This window comes from Eumetopias jubatus, unplaced genomic scaffold, assembly GCF_037043125.1.
Source record: "Eumetopias jubatus isolate StellerSeaLion01/CBP00866 unplaced genomic scaffold, mEumJub1_p1.0 scaffold_1, whole genome shotgun sequence".
In the NCBI taxonomy this organism is placed as follows: domain Eukaryota; kingdom Metazoa; phylum Chordata; class Mammalia; order Carnivora; family Otariidae; genus Eumetopias; species Eumetopias jubatus.
This window is the reverse complement of record NW_028274807.1, coordinates 129,445,706-129,462,324: the sequence shown is the minus strand read 5'-3', so window position 1 is coordinate 129,462,324 and position 16,619 is coordinate 129,445,706. Positions and strand designations below refer to the sequence as shown.

At 42.6% G+C, this 16,619-nt stretch overlaps 1 protein-coding gene across 1 annotated transcript in view; it reads left to right on the top strand.

The window, feature by feature from the left end:
- LOC114205549 (collagen alpha-4(VI) chain-like) overlaps positions 1–15,761 on the top strand; it is a 96,127-nt gene extending 80,366 nt beyond the window's left edge. The window contains exons 33-37 of the mRNA XM_028099048.2: positions 7,161–7,251; positions 8,573–9,256; positions 10,320–10,416; positions 10,908–11,137; positions 15,586–15,761. Coding sequence (XP_027954849.1) covers positions 7,161–7,251; positions 8,573–9,256; positions 10,320–10,416; positions 10,908–11,137; positions 15,586–15,761 — 1,278 coding nt within the window. The remainder of the gene's footprint in view (positions 1–7,160; positions 7,252–8,572; positions 9,257–10,319; positions 10,417–10,907; positions 11,138–15,585) is intronic.
- The last annotated feature ends 858 nt before the right edge of the window (positions 15,762–16,619 follow it).

Sequence of the window (16,619 nt, the reverse complement as noted above, 5' to 3'; positions counted from 1 at the left end):
GTAACACATTCTCATGGAATATATGGGATGATCTATCAAAATAAAGAGTGGTTCTCTATTTAAGAGACTCCAGGATGCTTATGAATGTCAGACTGAACCATGTGACATTGCCAATATTCAACTGTGTTGGACCAGCAAAAGTGGAAATGTCATATGGTTCAACCTAATAGCTAATCAATTTAGCTGTGCTAGACTATTTAATTTTCTCTTAAGGAGAAATGGTAGGTGACAGACACTGTTATCACAGCTGTGAATATGCTTCTAAGAATCAATAGGTAAAATTATGATAGCTTGCAAACTTTTGGACTACATACCTTGGGTTTTGAGAAACAAAGTTAAAATGCACAGCGTTGAGTTCCTTGTTTGCTGTTACACCCCTCTTGTCCAGTAGGGTGTGTGGACAGAGATGGGCTAGCGAGAGGGCAGCTCTCAATAACTTCCTGAATGGATGCATAAAGGCAGGGTGTAACAAAATAACTGTTAAAATTAGAGATTGTCTTTTCCATCAACAATGAGGTGCCTTTGGAAAAGTCTCTTCATCTTTCTGAGTCTCATTTTGCTCAGCTCTAAAATGGAGAGAGGGTCACAAGTGGATGTTATTGAACTCCCTTCTTGGTGTAATGATCTATTTTCAAAAAGGCTTCTCCCTAACATTTGGAGAGTGATCCTTGAGGTACAGTTACATTCCTCAAATGCCCATCAGTGCAGCTCTCTGAGAGGATCTTGGGCAGACTGTTGGTATTGATGTAGGGTTAATATTTGGTCAGGATGTCCTTGGCCTCTTAGTTGCTTTGGGTTCCAGGTAAAAGGGTATAATGGTATGTGAAAAGGATTTGCCAGCTTCGGTATACTTGGACCTCAGCTCTGTCACTTCTGTCTGCTCTCCTTTCTGTTTCTTGGACATATTCTTGCCCCAGGATGCTGGAAACCATTTCTGTTTCCTAAATGTAACAATGTAGAAGTGTTACGTTGTTGCTTGCCAGCTCACATATAATGGATGACCTCATTTCTGTTGACCCGGCAAGGAGAGAAACCATAAAAATGACAACTCCCTTCTCAGGGCCTGTCAGAAAAAGCCTCATTTCTTCATAACTGGGCATATTGCAACCCTTAACCTCCCCCCTACTCTGTGTGTTAGCCTTAGGGGGATCCTATTAGGAGGGTAGGAATATCCTATCATTTGTCTTCGGAATTATCTGCCTGAGGAATCTCTTTGACGTTCTATGAGGTTTTTGTCTTTCACCTCTACGTTATTTTATTTCACAGACCAACACCCACATGCTTCTTCTGGAAAAATGATGGTGGTTCAATTTCAAATGATTATATAAACAGATCCCTGAACTTCTCAGTCCATTTAAATGTTTTTGGAGGCTGTGGGGGCATATTGAAAAGATTTTTTTAAGCCATCCATGAGTCATCTTAGCCCTAAAAAAACCCAAAAAACCAGTTTTGCAGCATTGGACTATTGTGCCTGGATCCAATTGCCTGTGTGTATCTCAGAATATTTGCCCCGTTTTTTAAAGTTAAAAAGCAGAGGATTGCAGGGAAAATGCAATTAGAGTGCCAGGTTTCAAATTTCATTTTTCTTTCTGAAAAGTCTAGTACATGTTCCCTTGAAACAGTACCCAGGAAAATAGCTCACATTTATTGACTCAGACACTGTGCTAAGATCTTTCCACTTATTGATTCATTTAATCCTTATGACAACCCAGTGAGATAACTATTATGGGCCCATTTCTCAGATGATGAAACTGAGACACAGAGAAGTTAAATAACTTGCTCAAGGTCTGGAATTCTCATCAGCAATGAGATTTTGAGTTCAAAACTCAAGAGCAGGAAGAGAGTTTAGAAGTTCTAAATACTTCCCATGTATTAATTCATTTTATCTTTATAATACTATGAGACAAATCTATGAACTAGCCCTATTTTTAGTTCTGTGTATTAAAAAAGAAGAATCCAAAGCATGGAATGCTGGCTATCACGGAGACAAGAAAAATCAGCTTTAGAGGATAGAAACATTAAGAGGAAGGTAAAAAAAATGGGAGAGGTAATTTTAAATTTTGGTGTGATTTCAGGATTCAGAAAAGTTATGGAAGGACTTTTTTTAAAGAAAGTGTTGGGTTGACTAGAGAGACTCTTTCAGAGGCCATGGATTACCTGCTGCTGAGGCCTTGTGGTTGCTGATTTTCATTAGATTGTTACTGCTCTAAGGCCAGGATCAGCAACCAAGGGAAGGAATTAGGCAATGAGACTTCACACTCTGTTTTTGTCCCATATGTTATCTGGATGTGTTTTCTTGACACTGGGACCTCAACTTATTCACCTATAAAATGGGGATAAACTCACAGATTTGTTGTAAGAGTTCTAAAAGGTAGTGCCTACTGGGACATCGAACTGACACTTTCTATGTGTATACTCAGTGGCGAGCCATTATTATTACCATCTCTTCAAGGACCTGAAGAGTGCCTCTTCACCCAGTAACTATTTATTAAGTTAGACAGCTTCTGTTTAGTAAGCACCTATGAAGTTCCAACCACCATGCTACGTGGTTTTCATGCCTTGTCACCTTAACCCATCACTATTCAAAATGTGGTCCTGGGACCAACAGCATGAGCATTACTCAGGTCCATGAAAAATGCCAAATCTCAGACTCTACCACCGATCTAATTAATTAGGCTCTGCATTTTTTAAAAAGATTTTTTTAAAATGTATTTATTTAGAGAGAGAATGTGCTCGAGCAGGGGGAGGGGCAGAGGGAAAGGGAGAGAGAGACTTTCGAGCACACACCATGCTGAGAGTGGGCTGGAGCCTGATGAGGGTACCATCCCAGGCTCTGCATTTTTAACAAGATCCCTAGATGGTTTGCATGAGTGTTAAAGTTTGAAGAGTGTTGGTCTAATCCTCATAACTACCCTGTAAGTTAATAATGATAATCTACATTTCCCAGATGAGGTTAGGGAAGGTCAGAGGTAAAGCAACTTGTTTTAAACTGCGTAGTCCTGGAATTTGCACTCCAATCTGTCAGGTTTCCAAGTCCCACTATGCCACCTGCCACCTCAATCCAATGCCACCCCCTAATGTTAGCTGGGAAGTCCAGGAGGAAGCAGCTGTTTCACGGCAGTCTTGGTGGGATGGGACCATGCCAACTGCAAGGAGTCAGGGCTGGACTCAAGCTCCTGGGGTCCATCACAGGTTGCACGACTATTCTCTCCATTTGCCTCCTTCCCCACTTTGCCCATTTTCCCTTGTTCCCCAAGTCCTTGCCTCAACTGGAAGCCAGATGGTTTCTAAGTTTCCCTCCTTAGGGTCCAGTTAGCTCTCCCTCTGTCCAAGGCAAATCCTCCTCCCTGGCACTTGCTTTCTTCCCTTCTATTCCCATCCAAGCCAAGAACCTCCCCCAGCTCAGTCCCAGGAATGAACATTGTCCCATGACCTTGGCAGCTTTAGACAGTGGCTGAAACATTGGATTGAACCCCGTGGGTCTCTCCAGCTCAGGGCTCATGGGGACTTCTTTAAAAATTGGGGGCTGGGGTTTGAGGTTTGTCTGGATCCTTTGAAAATATATCTTTCTGTCTATGAAACAAAAGAGGACGTGAATGCAAATCCATGTGCCATGTCTTCTCCCCTCTATACACTCTTGTCTTTAGTGCATAACTAGTCCCAACAGACCACAGCTGGACATTCAGGAATGAAGTTGGTTGAGAGAATCACCAAAGACATTGATTCAAACTGTCATAAAGATTTGTGCCTCAAGCAGATCACTTAGTCTGTGTTTAAGGTACTGTTTTTGAAATTTCCTTCTCTGGTGCTGATGGGAGTTTTCACTAAGACTCAACAAGCCAATTTTCTCCTCTCCTCATACTGATCCTCCCACACTGTCTCTCTGCTTGAGCTTTCCCAGGAATTGTCTTGTTTACCTTATCAATGGCTAGGACCATGCTGGCAAGTCCAAATTCAAAGTAATTAGAGGTTCATTAATGACGACTAGGTATGGATGAATCTGTACTGAATCATAGTCCCCTATGGACTTTCGTTGTGTTTTTGTATACTTGTTCCCGCAATTTTATTTTTGCAAGAACAGTACAAATTTTAAGCGTGATCACAAAATTATTCTTCCTAAGAAAAGTTTTTTTAAATTTTATTTTATTATGTTATGTTAGTCACCATACATTACAGCATTAGTTTTTGATGTAGTGTTCCATGATTCATTGTTTGTGTATAACACCCAGTGCTCCATGCAATATGTGCCCATCACTGGGCTAACCCATCCCCCCACCCCCCTCCCCTCTAAAACCCTCAGTTTGTTTCTCAGAGTCCATAGTCTCTCATGGTTCCCTAAGAAAAGTTTTTAAAAAGATGTAAGTTTTGTAACTATTCCAAGTCAGTTGAATTTGGTACTTTCCCAATAAGCAGACAACAGATGGAAGAGTTACATCCTCTGAGTTGCTTGGAGTAGAAAAGGTAAACAGTGTCCTGAACATGAGGCAAATACAGAAGATTAGAACTGAGGACCAGGCGGTGTTGAAACAGGAAGAAAACTTATGGCATCCGTTCAGACCCTCAACTCTATTGCTGAGGAATCTGAGGCACCAGAGCCTTGTCCAAGGTCACGCAGGCAACCATGGCAGATCAAGGACTAGGACCTAGGATCCTGACACCAAATCTGTTACTGCTGCATTGGACTCTTCCCACGGACCAAACTTGAGGGGATGTTTGAATTTCTTTGAGGTCTTTCATACTACCTTAAAAATTCACACAAACTGCATTTTATAGCACACTTCACCTAGGTTTCCTGTGATTTAAAAATAATGTACACGAACTTAGTGGTTCCCCACAACTCTTGGAATAAAATGGATGCTCCTAGGGTTATCTCAGTCTTCCCATAGCTTCTGGAACACTGTCGTGGATCCTGATTTCAGCAGCTTTTCAAGTTGCCTCATGTGATTTCCAGTAAAGCTATTAATGTGCCTCTACTCTTCTCTCTAATCCCTGGTGATTAATTAGGTCCATTTGGCTTGGTCCGTACTCAGATCTGATGGAATAGATCTGAATGTTGAATTTTGACAACTCTGCCATTTTTCTTCAGGTCAGTCTTCATCTGGCAGGGGGCTCCAGGGTTTCAGATGTGCTGTGTAGCTGCACACTGGAGGTGGGCTTTCTCTCATCTCTGGGGAGCGGGAACACTAAGGAGAATTCTACAGACAACCACTATCTACCCCTGGGCCTTTGTACATGCTGTTCCTCCACACTGTAATTCTTTCACCTGCTTCTTTGCTAAGTAAGTATCCTACTTATTCTTCCCAAAGTGCCAGATGTCCCTATCTTCATCAGGCTCCCTCTATTCCCGTTGCTTCAAATGAACCTCTTCTTTCTGTGTCCCTAAAACATATTATTGGACCTCTTTCTTTTTTGAAAGTTGTTTGTCTCTTATTCCTGCTAGGTTTTAAGCTCTTTGAAGATGTGACTGTCATTTTTGTATCTCTGCAGGGCTTGTTAAGACTTCTATTTAGTAGCTGTTTAATCAGTCTTGGTTGATTTGAATTGAGTCAGGAAAAAGCATAACCAGGTGAGGAACAAGAGAGGATTCATTTTGCCTTTCTTTTCAAGAGTCTTGGGAAAGTACCCATGTTGTTTTTGTATTACATTAGCATGAATAAAAGTTCAGCTCTTTATATTTCTTTCTCCGCATGGGTTTTTCTTTCATGTAAGCTCACTCTGAGAGCTAAAGTTGAGGATATGCTGCAGTCCCAAGCAGAAAGACTGAAGAGCTCTGTCAGGAGGACATGTTACAGAAAATACTTTTCCAAAGTAACCTTTGCCTATCTTCTCTCCCTGAGGGCTAGCATGACAGCTTCATGTCCCTAGCACTTTGATTCTAGAGGAGGGTCCAGAGCCTACTTTGTCCTGGCCACAGGGATGAAGGGGGAGGAGCGGCGGGGCCCTATCCTTCATGTTTTGACAGAGAGCAGACAATGTGATGGACAGGACTAATCTTAGATATCCACCTCATATCTGGCGAGAAATAGTCTGACAGCATTCTGAATTTCATCATGAGGTGGAAGTCCTGCAAATAATCTCCATTTGCCAGGGAAGGTTAACCGTGGAACCATTCATGTCCAAGTCTCAATGGCTTAATCTAATAAAGTATTCTTTCTGCCATCTGTCACAAGTGAATGTGGGTCCTTGGATATGGGTGTGGAGGGGAGGAATGTTTTGCTCTGTGCAGCCATTTCAGGACCTGGGATCCTATCAATGGCCCCATCATACAGAAGGGCCTCTAAACTTTTTTCTGAGTCCTCTACATTTGGCTGGCAGATGTGCACACACAGAGTATCATGCATGTGCTAGAAATGGCGTCCATCCACCCACATGGCATTGGCTAGACCCTACTTGTGGTCCCAATTAACTACAAGGGATGGTGGGAAATGTTGTCTGGTTGTGGCCCTAGGAAGAAGAGGGAATGGGTTTATTGATTAACTAGTTGTCACATGAACTTGTTGGATTTATTGTTGTTATTATTAATAGTTTGCTTTTAAGCTTTGATATCAGTTATTACATTAATCATAATTGGAAAGGTTGAAGGAAGGAGATAAATAGATTTGCTATCCCTACAAAGCGTTCCCTGAGTCTTCCTCACTCTTGCCTTCTGACTCTGGTATGTACCAGCCCTGAACACCAGGAATATGCTAGCGAGGCCTCCCCTATGGTATCTACCTCATTCCATTCTAATGGTGTATGACCTGTGTGACCACCTCCTTGAAGGGTCTGCCTGTTTGTATTTATAACTCCCACCACACTGCATCTTTCATACTGTGGACAATCACTGAACATTTATGGAAATTATAAATGATTGAATCTTCAACTCCCTGACCTTCATTCTAACACAACACAGCACTGGCTGAGTTTTACACACATTGGGAGTCTGAGACCCACGTGTCCCCACAGCAACAATAATCTAACATCCAGGTTAGAACTAGAGAACTAAATGACAATAAATAACTGTAATAGGTAATACCAAATTATTTATCGGTATATAATTACATATATTTTCTAAAACTATCATATGAATGTCTTTCTCATTTGAATTGGAAAAAGCATGAAAAACATGACTTGAAATTTAATTCCGCTACTGATAAACTTTGCGTATGTGTTTGGATTAGACGGATGGAACCAACAGATTTCACCTGTTTGTCTGGGAGACCGAGAGTCAGCAGGACGTGGAGCACATGGTCCACTGCATTCTCTGCTATGGTAAGCCCAGACAGCGTTTCTGATCGGACTGATGTCTTTACAACAGGATGAATTCACCGGTGGCCACAGGCCAGATCTGTTCTGCAGATGTGTATTTACTTGAATATGTGCAGAGTCTTGGAGTCTGGAAATTCTTACGAAGTCCGGATTTCCAGTTTTTCTTAGGAATCGGCTTGAGAATCACAGACACTGTATTCCTTTGTGGCCACAGTCAGCCCAAACTGAGTTGTGCCTGATCTTTTGCGATGGGGCAAGTGTCTTTGAGTGCCCCATAGTCCCTTCCATCCCTATTGTCTTATCCCTGGTCTGCTCTGCTCATTTACCTGTCCTGCCAGTCTCCTGTAGATGGCTGGGCTTGTGTTCCTTACGTAGTGGCCGCTTAGTGTGCAAGGCAGACCCCTGAACTAAGAGTCTAGAATCCTGGGTTCTTAGCCTGGAACTGCCACTGACCAACAGTGGGATATTGGCAAGTCATTCAATGTCTCTGTGTCTCTGGCTTCCATCAGTATACCTGCACTCATATTAATCTGTGCCAGAGAGAACTTTGTGCTGAAGCCCATGCATGCCCAAGTGTGTAGAGCTCTCATCCACACCAATGGCACCCGGGGCCAGGGTGAGTCCTTTAGGTGAAATTGAAAGGGGATTTAATCATTCCCTCTACTCGATCCACACTTAGACTTAACACTGCCATGAGAGATTTGGCCCCAAGAACTTGGTCAAGTCAAATACAGTGACAGCCATCTGTAGAGTATGTTACAGTTGATGAGCTGCTTTCATACCCATCAAATCATTTGACACATGGTCTCTCTGGGTTTTGGTCCCTTCTGTAGAAGCATAAACCTAGCTGGTATTTATTGAGCTTGGGCTCTTACTACACACTGGGCATTGTTCTGAGCACTCACATATATGAACTCATTTTTTATTTAAACCTCACAAACAACCTCATAAGGTACGTACTGTTATTATTATCATTATCTCCATCTGACAGATGGGGAAACAGGCATGGGGAAGGCTGAATAATTTGCCCAAGGTCACACACCCAATACGAGAGTCAGGACTGAACCGGGCAGGTGTCTGTGAACCTAGAGATTAGAAAGCCGTGGCCTAGTGGTTAAAAACATTAAACGTAGGATTAGATTGTCTGAATTCATTCTTCTGAAAAATGGGCACGATTACTTACATTGCCCATGAGCTTACCTTGTTAACACAATGCAGGTAGCGCTCAGCAGCATCTATTCTTACCGAGAGTCTGGAAATGTGTTTGCATGGAAAGGAAAGTGATGTGTGGTAACCCCAACCTCTCCTGACACTTCCTCCCCAGACAATTGCAGACCAGACCCAGAGTGTGAGCGGAGCGTGCCAGGACCCCTGGCAGGGGACATGGACGTGGCATTTGTGGTGGACAGCTCCTATGGCGTTGGTGCTGATGTGTACCGCACTGCCCTGAGTCTAGTGGATGCCATGCTCGACGACCTGAAGGTGGCTTCGCAGCCTAGCGTGTCCCTCCATGGGGCGCGTGCTGCCCTGGTGATGTACACAACTCCAGGCTTCTGGCCCGGTGCAGGGCGCCCCCCTGTGCTGGAGGGCTTCCACCTGACCTCCTACAGCCAAAAGATACAGATGAGGAGGTATCTCCGTGAGGCTTCTGGCCTCCCTCTGCAGGGAGTTCCCGCCCTGGGACATGCCCTGGAGTGGACTTTGGAGAAGGTGCTCCTGGCAGCCCCTCTGCCCAGGCAGGTGCGGGTCCTCTTCGCCATTGTGGCCAGTGAGACCAGCAGCTGGGACCAGGAGAAGCTAAGGACTCTGTCCCTGGAGGCCAAGTGCAAGGGCATCACTCTGTTTGTGCTGGCCTTGGGCCCAGGTGTGGGTACCCATGAGCTGGCTGAGCTGGAGGGTGTGGCCAGCCTCCCCACTGAGCAGCACCTGCTACGTCTGGAGGGAATCTCAGGTCAGGAAGTAGCCTATGCCCAGAGATTCACGAGGGCCTTCCTGAACCTTCTAAAAAGTAAGCACCGGGGATGCCCTGGGTGAGGTGGGGAGAGGAACTTAACTAGAGCCTGGTATTTGGGCGAGTAGGTACCCACTACACCTTCACCCTTGCTTCGTGTGTCCTCTGGGGAGTCTCCAGAAAGCACCTTCACCCCATTTGCTAAAAACCATGAGCTATCATTGCCCTGACACTATGCCAAACCTAGTGCTGGTTTCTTATCTGGAACCTCTCGTTTGGTGGCTGGGAGGCCTCAGGTTTCTTCTACTTAACCTCTTGATTTTGTCCTTTACCAAAATGAGAATTACAGTCTCTTCCTTATTTGTGAAGCCTACATTCACATATGCGTGTGGACGGACTTTGAAAGCACCAGTGTCGTACAAATATAAGGAATAGTTATTGTTATTCCTATATCCAGGAATATGGATTACAGAATCCAGTGGCATATAACAGTGCTTCTTAAATTTTAATGTGCACATGTACCTTTCAGGGATCTTGTTAAAATTTGCATTCTGATTCCTTATCTTTGTAGGAGGTGGAGGAGAGCATTCTAATAGATGGCTGGTGGCTTAGTGACTCTGAGACAGAAGCAGGCTGGAGGAATCACTTTTCCAGTCTGTTTCAATTTCATTTTACTTGACTTCCAAATATTTTATTATGTTGGGTTTAATTTTTTGTTTTGGTGTACTCTTTTATGTTCTGATTTTATTTTATATAATTTATGTGATAGGATGACTTTCATGTTTTTATTTTGTTTGGTTTTTATTTTATTTTCTTTGCTTTTATTTTGGTGTTTGTTTTATGCCTTATTTGAATTTATATTTTTTTTCATTTTATGTCAGTGGGTTTTTTTGGTCTTTATGTTTTGTTTGAGTTTATTTTTATTTTTTGTTTTTTATTTTGTTTTGTTGTGTATTTGATTTTATTTTATGCTTTGACTTTTTGTCTTTTAAATTTTATGTCTTAATGGATAATATTTTGTTTTTATGCTTTATTTTACTGTTATGTTTATTTTATTTTTAAGTTTTACATTACTTTATGCGTGATTTGACTTGATTTAATTTTTTAATTCTATTTTTAGGTGGAATAAACCAGTATCCATCCCCCGAGCTCATTGGAAAATGTGGGGGCCCGAACCGAGGGGACACTCTGCTGCAACCATTTAGGCCTGTCAGGAGGTAGGCTGAAGGCAGAGCTGAGGTTGTCCCTCAGCTCTGTCCCCTGTAGAAGACTCTCTCCCTAAAGAAAGGTCACAGGTGATGCCCAGTCCTTGACCTGACCCAAACCACTGGGGCTAGGATGCTCCTCTGTTTGACAACTCTGATATGGGTTTTTTTTTTTTAATGTTAAGAGTAATATAGGGCCAATATAACAAATTTAAAGGGCACATCAGTATATAAAAGCAAAGAAATAACAATTTCTCATTCTACTACATCCTCCCAGCCTTTAATCCCATGTCCCAGAGGCAAAATTAATAACGCCAACCATATTATTCTGATGTGTGTGCAAACATCTCTGCAAACCTAAGAAACTAGCCTATTCGACACCAAAGTCATCAGGAAATGCACAAACCTGAAGTTTCTTGAGCCCACCTGTATCAGTTGGGGACTGAACCTCCCAGTGTTTGTGGTTCAGTTTTGCAATTTGAGATGGAATTGTTTCTACACAGGTTGCCCAAGCACCAATTTGGCCGATCTGGCTTTGCAGGTGATCTGGAAGCACTTGAAGGGACAGATGTTTTGCTAGAGGAGAATAGAAAAGCCACAGTGAAATCTGTAACTTGGCAAGAAGCACTTGAAAATTATGAAAAGAATGGACATGGTGCTGAAGGAAAGGGACAAGAAAGGCCTGCAAGACGAAAACAAACTGGAAAAGAAAGAAATTCAGGCACTGCCTATGGTAAAAACCAAACTATTTCTTGCTCCTTAGGTTGTCTTCACTTAAAAAAAAAATCCCTGGGACGCCTGGGTGGCTCAGTTGGTTAAGCGACTGCCTTCGGCTCAGGTCATGATCCTGGAGTCCCGGGATCGAGTCCCGCATTGGGCTCCCTGCGCAGTGGGGAGTCTGCTTCTCCCTCTGACCCTCTCCCCTCTCATGTGCTTTCTCTCGCTCAGAATAAATAAATAAAATCTTTTAAAAAAAAATCCCTGTGCACTGTGTTAGCATGCAAATTTTGGCTTTTTAGTCACTTTCAAATGCACAAATTCATGTACGTAACTAAAGACATTAATTTAAGAAAACATACAAAGGCTGACTTAGGTCTGACTATAAAACTAGAACTGAACAGCAGTTATTTCAGGGAATATTATTATGGAGACAAACCCTGTGAAGGGTTTACTTCATTGCCCAGAAGCGATGATCTATTGCAGAAGTGGCGAACAGAACATACTCCTGACCTTGAAGGAAAGTAGAAGGTTCCTTCATCCCTGTGTGAGTGGCTACATATAAACTGACCAAGTTTAAGGAACATTTTGGATCCATCTAAAACAAGCGTAGCATCGATTTTGATTATGGCAGGTGGTAATGCAAATGCCATGTTACCTCTTACATGGAATGAGCATTTCATGGAGTATTTCTTTAGAAGAGGCTTATGCAAGTGAGGGGTGCAGAAGCTTAGGCTTCATTAATTTCAGAGCAAACCCGCCATGCTTTTCTCCAGGGCCTGTGGTCAGTCCCCTCAGTGCTCTGCACACACACTGGAGCCAGCTTTCCTGCCAGGACTTCGGCTCTCCCCACGGGACTGATGACTCCGAATCCGTATCTTCTACCTTCACTCTATTGAGCTGCAGACCAGTGTATTCACCTACCCTCCAGATTGCGCGATGGCACATGCCCTCAGTCATCTCAAACAAACTCAGTTACATGAGCTCCACTCATCTTTACCATTCAAACCTTCTCCTCCTTTATTCCTTTACTGGAATGCACCACCATCGGCCCAAGAATGGAAAGGCAAAACCCAAACATCACGCTGGTCATTCTCCTCTCCTCACCTCCCCTCTCCAGCTGGTGACCAGATCTTGGTGTGACTTCCTTCTCAGCATCCCTCAGGTCCATCCCCCTTTCCCATACCTTTTTTCCAACACTTTGGCTTTCACTTCAAGGGTAACTGCGGAGCTCTCTGTTTGATCTCATCTCTTCCAATTTGTCCCATTTCCAATTCCTGTCTGAGTACCAAATTATTTTTTTCTAGCTTGTCTGCGCATGTGGCCATGTCATTTCTCTCCTTCTATAGTTCCCCATCGTTTAGAAGATAGTGCCTGCGTAAGGCACACAGGCCTCTGCAATCAGACCCCAGCTGTGGTCTTCTGGGGCCTCACTGACTGCCACTCTCTTGCAGATGCCTTTTGCACTATTTGCCCCTTATGCCCTGTTATTTATTTCCTGTCGCCATGAAGGTGCTCACCCTTACCTGCCTGTCTGTCTCCTCTCCATGGTATCCACCTGGACTACCTCTACTCACCTTTCACTATTCAAGTTTCACCTCTACTTAGAGTCCATTCTGGCCAGAGGGAGTGTTAAATTTTCCTGGCCTCCTTTGGGCCCCTCTATCTTCAGCCACGTTCTGTCCTAACACTGGCAATCTTTTATTGTACTTGTGATGAATTAAGTGAGTGTCCTTACTTTTCACAGAACCAGGCTGATCTTGGTATATTTTCAAATCCAGTGTTCTTTCCAAAGCACACAGATCTATTTTTTTGTTTTTGTTTTTGTTTTTCCTCCAGGACTGTACTATAGGACATATATGCCAGGAGACAGACCCATTCCTATCCAACACTCATCTTTCCTCCTTTTCTTTCCTTTATTCCTGGATTTCATGGACCTGTTTGAGTAACACTGCTGTAGGATCTTTCTAAGAGGGCAAAAGTTAATATTCATAGTAAAAATGATGGAAATGTGAAATTGAAGGTAGCAATAATTGCTTGGGTGAACATTTATTGGCCCCCAATGCCAGATCCTACTGATAAAATAAAACTGAAGACTCAGAGGCTCCCTGAGTGTTAGGTTATAAAGAATACCTCACAGATAAAGCATCAGGATTTACTCACCTATAGTTGCACTGACCACTCACTAGCCACATTGGCTATTTAAATAATTTTTAAAAAATTTTATTTTATTATGTTAGTCACCATACATCATTAGTTTTTGATGTAGTGATCCATGCTTCATTGTTTTCGTATAACACCCAGTGCTCCATGCAGTACGTGCCCTCCTTAATACCCATCCCCAGGCTAACCCACCCCCCCACTACCCTCCTCCCCTCTAGAACCCTCAGTTTGTTTCTCAGAGTCCATCGTCTCTCATGGTTCATCTCTCCCTCCGATTCCCCCCTTTCATTTTTCCCTTCCTTCTCCTAGTGTCCTCCATACTATTCCTTATGTTCCACAAATAAGTGAAACCATATGATAATTGACTTTCCCTGCTTGACTTATTTCACTTAGCATTAATCTCCTCCAGTCCCATCCATGTTGATGTAAAAGTTGGGTATTCATCCTTTCTGATGGCTGAGTAATATTCCATTGTATATATGGACCACATCTTCTTTATCCATTCGTCTGTTGAAGGGCATCTCGGCTCTTTCCACAGTTTGGCTATTGTGAACATTGCTGCTATAAACATTGGGGTGCATCTGCCCCTTTGAATCACTTTGTTTGTATCCTTTGGCTAAATACCTAATAGTGCAAATGCTGGCTCATAGGGTAGCTCTATTTTTAACTTTTTGAGGAACCTCCATACTGTTTTCCAGAGTGGTTACACCAGCTTGCATTCCCACCAACAGTGCAAGAGGGTTCCTCTTTTTCCACATCCTTGCCAACACCTGTTGTTTCCGGTTTTGTTAATTTTAGCCGCTCTGACTAGTGTGAAGTGATATCTTATTGTAGTTTTGATTTGCATTTCCCTGATGATGAGTGATGTTGAGCATCTTTTCATGTGTCTGTTGGTCATCTGTATGTCTTCTTTGGAGAAATGTCTATTCATGTCTTCTGTCCATTTCTTAACTGGATTATTTATTTTTGGGGTGTTGAGTTTGATAAGTTCTTTGTAGGTTTTGGATACTAACCATTTATTGGATATGTCATTTGCAAACAAATATCTTCTCCCATTCTGTAGGTTGCCATTTAGTTTCGTTGATTGTTTCCTTTGCTGGGCAGAAGGTTTTTTTTATTTTGATGAAGTCCCAATAATTTATTTCTGCTTTGTGAATGATCTATTTAAACAAGTCCTTGGCTGTCCGTTTAAATTAATTTGTAATGGTAGAGGATGCCAGCTGATTGCTGAGCCCCAAATCTATTTACTGAATCTACAGAATATAGCCAAAAGTTCACCTTTGGAGTACTTTCCTACTGACTCTGACAAGTTTTTGAGAAGCATTTGCTTTGGTTTCTTCTCCTGGACAATTTCCATGACCAACTGTTTACTTCCCTAAGGGTGTATCTCATTCCCTTGGGCCCAGCACATCTGGCCACTCCTTCAAGAAAACTGGTCTGTGCTGATTATACCAATGGGAGCTGTCTTCCAAGGAACAGACAATGAATTTTAACCTCTCACTTTTTGAAGACATTATCATCTTTATTTGGTCATGCTTAGAAGGCCCAGGGGAAAACTATCTGGAGGATGTCATTATTCTATGCTGCATGGCTGCCGACCTAAGACAAGCATATTTTTCTGTGACATCAAGTGTACCCAAGGAAATCTGTTCTCCCTGGAAGGCAGAAGTTACATACATGGGGAAATTAACATCTGATTTAAAATTCAGGGCATCTCAGATCTTGCTCTGTCAGAACTTGTTAATTATAAATACTATTTTTCATTTTTTAGGAGCATCATGTTTTTCTTACAATAGATAAATCTTAACTTCTTGGGCAAGTGTCAGGGTATAGTACCTATTAAATAAGCTGGATATTTTGCTAGGTCGCTAGGAGGCTGGATGGGTTTGGGATTAAGCAAGAGATTGATATGGTTTGAAAAAAGAGGGAAATGGGCATAATAGGCAAGTGAGGACTTCTTGGTATCAGGAAGCTTCATTCATGCATTCATTCACTCATTTACACATTATCTAGTGTATCTTCCATATGGTGGGTACTGTGCAAAATAATAGCGGTACCTGTATTGCACTTTTCATGTATGTTCTGTGCCACCTTATGACAAACCTGTGATGTGGGTTTTTTCATTGCTTTTATGGTTGAAGAAATTGGGGCTCAGAGAGGCTAAGTTCAGGATAAGCTCAGGCTCATACAGCCAGTTGGTGGTGAGGTGGGATTCATTCCCAAACTGTTTCCAAACCATCATTCCTTTGTTGTCATGCTCATGCAGGAATTTCAGCTCTCCCTGCCTTTGTTTTGCTGCAGGTCCTTGTTCCATGGGTCCAATGGCAGGGGAGTGCCAGGATTACACCCTGAAATGGTACTACAACAAGGAGAAGCAGGCCTGCCAACAGTTCTGGTACGGCAGCTGTGGGGGCAACACTAACCGGTTCGAAACCAAGGAAGAGTGTGAGGTGCGGTGTGTCCCAACACCCTTGTAGGGCAGAACCTCATTATGGCTGCTTCTGTTTTCATAGCCGAAGAAAACGATTTTACCTTTCCTGAGAGAGTGCCATACAGCTCATCAGTTATGTAGTTCACTCTACAATCTCATAGGTCGGATTCCTAACCCCCTGAATTTTTTCCTACCAGCGAGGACTCGGGCCAGGTGATGTGTGACTTGAGAAGGACTGCATTCTAGTAGCTAAAAGAGTAACTGAAACTTTGCTGTAAGTTGGTAAAGGACTTAGAACTGAATGAAAAAGAAACTTAACTTGACCTATAACATTACTTAAAATTGTTTTCGGCTCTGTAGCAAGAGAAAACTCAGTGTAAGCAGTTAGTAGAACCCAATTCGAAAATGAGTTGAAATTTGAAATCTTGTGTATCCCTAGAGAACATGGAAATGTTAGTCAAAGCGGGGGGTCTGGGAATTTTTAATGTGATATTTAATCCTTGCCACTCAGTGTAAAAATAAAGGTATTTTGGTTAAACCACTTGATGTGAAACCGTGTGTGATACCTGCTTGCTTACTGCATTATATTCTGTATTATATTTTGTGACATAGCAGTTGATGGAGAGGAAGCAGTGAGTTTGCCATGGGACCGATCCTTTGTCATCAATTATAATGACTCTTTTTCTTTGAAAGTTGGTGACTCAACAATTAAATCTGGTGTCATCAATGCACATATGAAATGAAGGGTCTAGGTTCAACCTGGATGAAAAATTTTTCCATATAGATAGTGAGGAAATTGTGGTTTTTGTAAGATCTTCCTCTGGCTTCATGGCTCTATTCCCCAGGCCTCTAACTTGGGCCCAGGCTCAGGGCAGAAGTGGGCACTGCATGGACTTCTAGAGCT